Source organism: Ruditapes philippinarum, unplaced genomic scaffold (genome assembly GCF_026571515.1).
Source record: "Ruditapes philippinarum isolate M1 unplaced genomic scaffold, ASM2657151v2 ctg5080_1_1_1_1, whole genome shotgun sequence".
Lineage (NCBI taxonomy): Eukaryota > Metazoa > Mollusca > Bivalvia > Venerida > Veneridae > Ruditapes > Ruditapes philippinarum.
Genome location: NW_026851984.1, coordinates 15,001 through 18,864, shown reverse-complemented (window position 1 = coordinate 18,864; position 3,864 = coordinate 15,001). Strand labels below are relative to the sequence as shown.

General features: G+C 34.0%; 1 protein-coding gene across 1 annotated transcript; it reads left to right on the top strand.

Annotated features, from left to right (window-relative positions):
• Positions 1–472: 472 nt before the first annotated feature.
• On the top strand, positions 473–1,793 carry LOC132744872 (uncharacterized). Its single transcript, XM_060733670.1, has 2 exons — positions 473–795; positions 1,269–1,793. The coding sequence occupies exons 1-2, from the start codon at positions 763–765 to the stop codon at positions 1,791–1,793; spliced, it is 558 nt and encodes a 185-aa protein (XP_060589653.1). The 5' UTR covers positions 473–762.
• The last annotated feature ends 2,071 nt before the right edge of the window (positions 1,794–3,864 follow it).

The window sequence follows — 3,864 nt, the reverse complement described above, 5'->3', positions numbered from 1 at the left end:
TTTTAAAATTTATTTTCATATATTTTGTATTACTATTTAATGCTGAAAAAGTGCAATTAAATTGACAATTTATCCTCGAGACATGTGAAAGCACCACGTTTGCATTATTCAAAACATTAAATGAAAGAAAGAAACGTTATTCCATAGCAAAGCACTGCATTGATCATAATGTGAACATAAATTTGCAGAAAATTATAGGATAAGTTTTGCTGACTTTGTTGGGTTCACAAGGTGGTATCGTGTTTCCGGTATTAATTCAACACACAACTGGAATAGTTAAAAGTAATATTGAGGTAAGGTAAATCTGTAAGGTAAATGCCTCTGTTCTGAAAACAAAGTATAACGGTTCCAAGACTTTTGAAGATCAAATACTTGCAAAATTGATTATTGTTAGACATTTATGAAAATTTTCTAGATATGAAATGTACACTTTCTTACGAAAGACCGGTGGTGACTTCTGACTTCAGAGTTCGGATTTCAGAGTTCAGACTTCGGATTTCAGACTTCAGAGTTCAGAGTTCAGACTTCGGATTTCAGACTTCAGAGTTCAGAGTTCAGACTTCGGATTTCAGACTTCGGATTTCAGACTTCAGATTTCAGAGTTCAGAGTTCGGATTTCAGACTTCAAAGTTCAGAGTTCAGACTTCGGAGTTCGGATTTCAGACTTCAGACTTCAGATTTCAGAGTTCAGACTTTAGACATAATAAAAATCCACGTCATTACACGTCATTTCCGCTCTTTCAGTTCAGTGATTAGTACGCCATGGGAAAGGGCATGTATTCTTGGATGTTATTGGTAAGTTATATATTAGTACATTGTCTTTGTATTTGGCAAATTATATTTGTATGGTTGAGTTTATTTTAATACATGTTATTCTAGAATGTAATAAAATTTCTCAAAATTAGAATACTGTTTTGTTTGATGATAAAGTTGGTAAAATGTTATCAAACTTAGCCTCGAGGCACCAGTTATCAGACGATTAATACACTTACTTCCCTGCAAAGAGAAAACAATGGGATATATTGTGTATTTCTTTTATTTTTATTTTTGTAAATTTTTACTATGGACGACAACAACCATGTTCTCAAGTCATATTTATTATCTCCTTTCGGCATCGATTTTAAGGTCAAAATAAAAAACTTCAAAGCAATTGTCCCTTCTCAAAATGATGACCTAATGATAATTGGTTCCTGTCGATAATTGGTCCCTTTAGGCTAAATGATAAATCGTATGTTTTACAAAGTTTCTTTTATTTTGATCATTTTCAGATCTTTATACTATGGTCTTGTTCTATTGTCGATCCAGTACTTGCTGTGTTGCCAGTTGACAAGCAAAGAACTCAGGTGTTTCAAGTAAAGTTGGATCTAATACAGCATTACTTCTGTCGTGGATACAAGTACAAGGAAATTTTAGCTACACTTTCGGTCATTCATGGAATAAGAATAAGTTATAGACAATTAAAACGACTGTTAAAGCGAATGAGCTTATTTAGAAGAGGTCCAGAGTCTCAAATTGAAACGATTATAAGTGCCATTTTAAAAGAAATATCTGGAGGTGGTCGATGTTTGGGTTATAAGACTATGTGGTGGCGGCTTAAAGATTTCTATGGATTACATGTACGTAGAAAAACTGTTCTTCGTTTGATGTGGATAGCGGACCCAGAAGGTATGCAGAGACGAAAGGCCAAGCGTCTACTTCGTCGCCAATACTCATGTCCTGGTCCTGACTTTATCTGGCACATCGACGGATATGATAAAATTAAACCCTTCGGATTTGCAATTCACGGGCAGTAGACGGATTTAGTAGAAAGATTATATGGCTTGAGTTGGGTCCAAGCAATACCGATCCAAAAATAATAGCTCGATATTTTTTAAACAGTGTAAAGGAAAGTGGTGCTTGCAGAGTTCCAGCAGTGATACGCAGTGATCTGGGTACAGAAAATAGAATAATTCGACAGTTGCAAATATATGTCCGTTTGCACCACCATGATGATCATTCAGCTTGAAAAGGCTTCATTCAAGGTAAAAGTACCTCAAATCAAAGAATGGAATCCATGTGGAGCATGCTTAGACGTCAGTGCATGGACTTTTGGATAAGTTTTTTCAAAGACTTGCGAGACACAGGTATCTATTGCGATGGTGATATGTTCCAAAGACAATTTTAATGTATTGTTTCACACCTGTTATACGAAGTGCATTAATTAAATTTACGAATGAGTGGAATTCACATGATATTTCTAAGGGGAAAACAGATGGACCACGAGGTAAACCTGATATCATGTATACATTACCTGAACTATATAACACTAAGAATTATAGCCACAACGTTAACAAAGAAGAAGTTGATGTATGTACGGAAATATATTCGAAACCACCTAACCTTGAAGGCTGTTTTCCTGAATTCTGCCGATTGTTCAAACTTGTTAACCCGACAACGCCGACCACAGCAGATGAATCATTTGATCTATATCTAGAAATAATTTCGCAGATTCGAAATTATCTATAAAAGGAAATAAAATTGACTTGACTAAATTGCCTCATTCTGAGCCCACATTTTTAAACTTGACCTGAAGATCATTTAGATACAGTATAAATATAGAGGATATCACATGAGTGTCTTTTCATATTGAATTTATTAAATGAGTTTGATAAAATGATGGATTACGGGGCTCGGTCGAGCATGTTATCGTCAATGAGTTTAATAAGTTCAATGTTAAAAGACACGAATGTAATATTCTTTATTATTATATGATCTAAATATATCTGCAATCTCATTGGTCCAAACAGTAGTCAACAGAACTTTTTATAAAATCATATTTACTGGGTGTAGTCATATTCACTGGCTGAATTGGATTTTCCCAGTCTAAAAATAGATTGAGACTCATATTCAATGATCATACACCGTAGACTGTTAAATACGCGTGTTACTTAAAAAATAATTGTTGCTTTTTGTTCTTTTTGGCATATTTCTCGATTAAAATATCAATACATTACCATTTTACTTAAAGGCTACACCGCAATGTTGAGTATAAACTTGAATTACTTTTGTATGCGCAGCGTTCGCGAAGTCGTTGCACGCCTAACACGTGCGTCTTTTTTCCCGCGCTTCAACGAGGCAAAATTTGTACATGTATATAAGGTTGTACTTTTTGTGATGTTTTTTATTTCTTAGCCTATTCATATAATAAAACAATTATTGACTAGTGAGCCATTGAATATGATGTGATATTCACCGGCAGAAAATCATATTGACCTAGGCTATCGCCTCGGTCAATATGTCATCTGCCGGTGAATATCACATCATATTCAATGGCTCACTAGTCAAAAATTGTATAATATCACATGTTAATTTAAAGGGGATGTCTTCCAGAATATGATAATTTTTCTTTTCTTCGGGAAATTTATTTCTGGACACACTGAGATCGTAAGAACAAATTATTGAATAAACTGAATTTAATAAATAAAAGAGTGTCACCAGCATGGCTCGAACTCACGCATATAGTTCCAAACTCCTGACGCCTCGACAGACTGCGTCACAATAACTGTTGATTAAGACGGAACTAAGTTCAATTTTATACAAATCAACTTATACCGTAGCGCTACGCTATAGATTTATAGATGTTTTGTTAATGCAGTCCAAATATGTAGTTTTATCATTGTATGACACTTTGCTACTAAATAATGTTAACTTTGATGATTACGTGATGTTTAATTATATTTGAATGTATGTATTTTGTTACCATGTGCATTTTGTACACGTCTTATATGAATAAACTATAGATCTATCTATCTATTTAAAGGTGTTAAAAATACAATTTGTAATGTGTTTATTTAGTTCATTCCTTGACAGTAACTTACTTACATA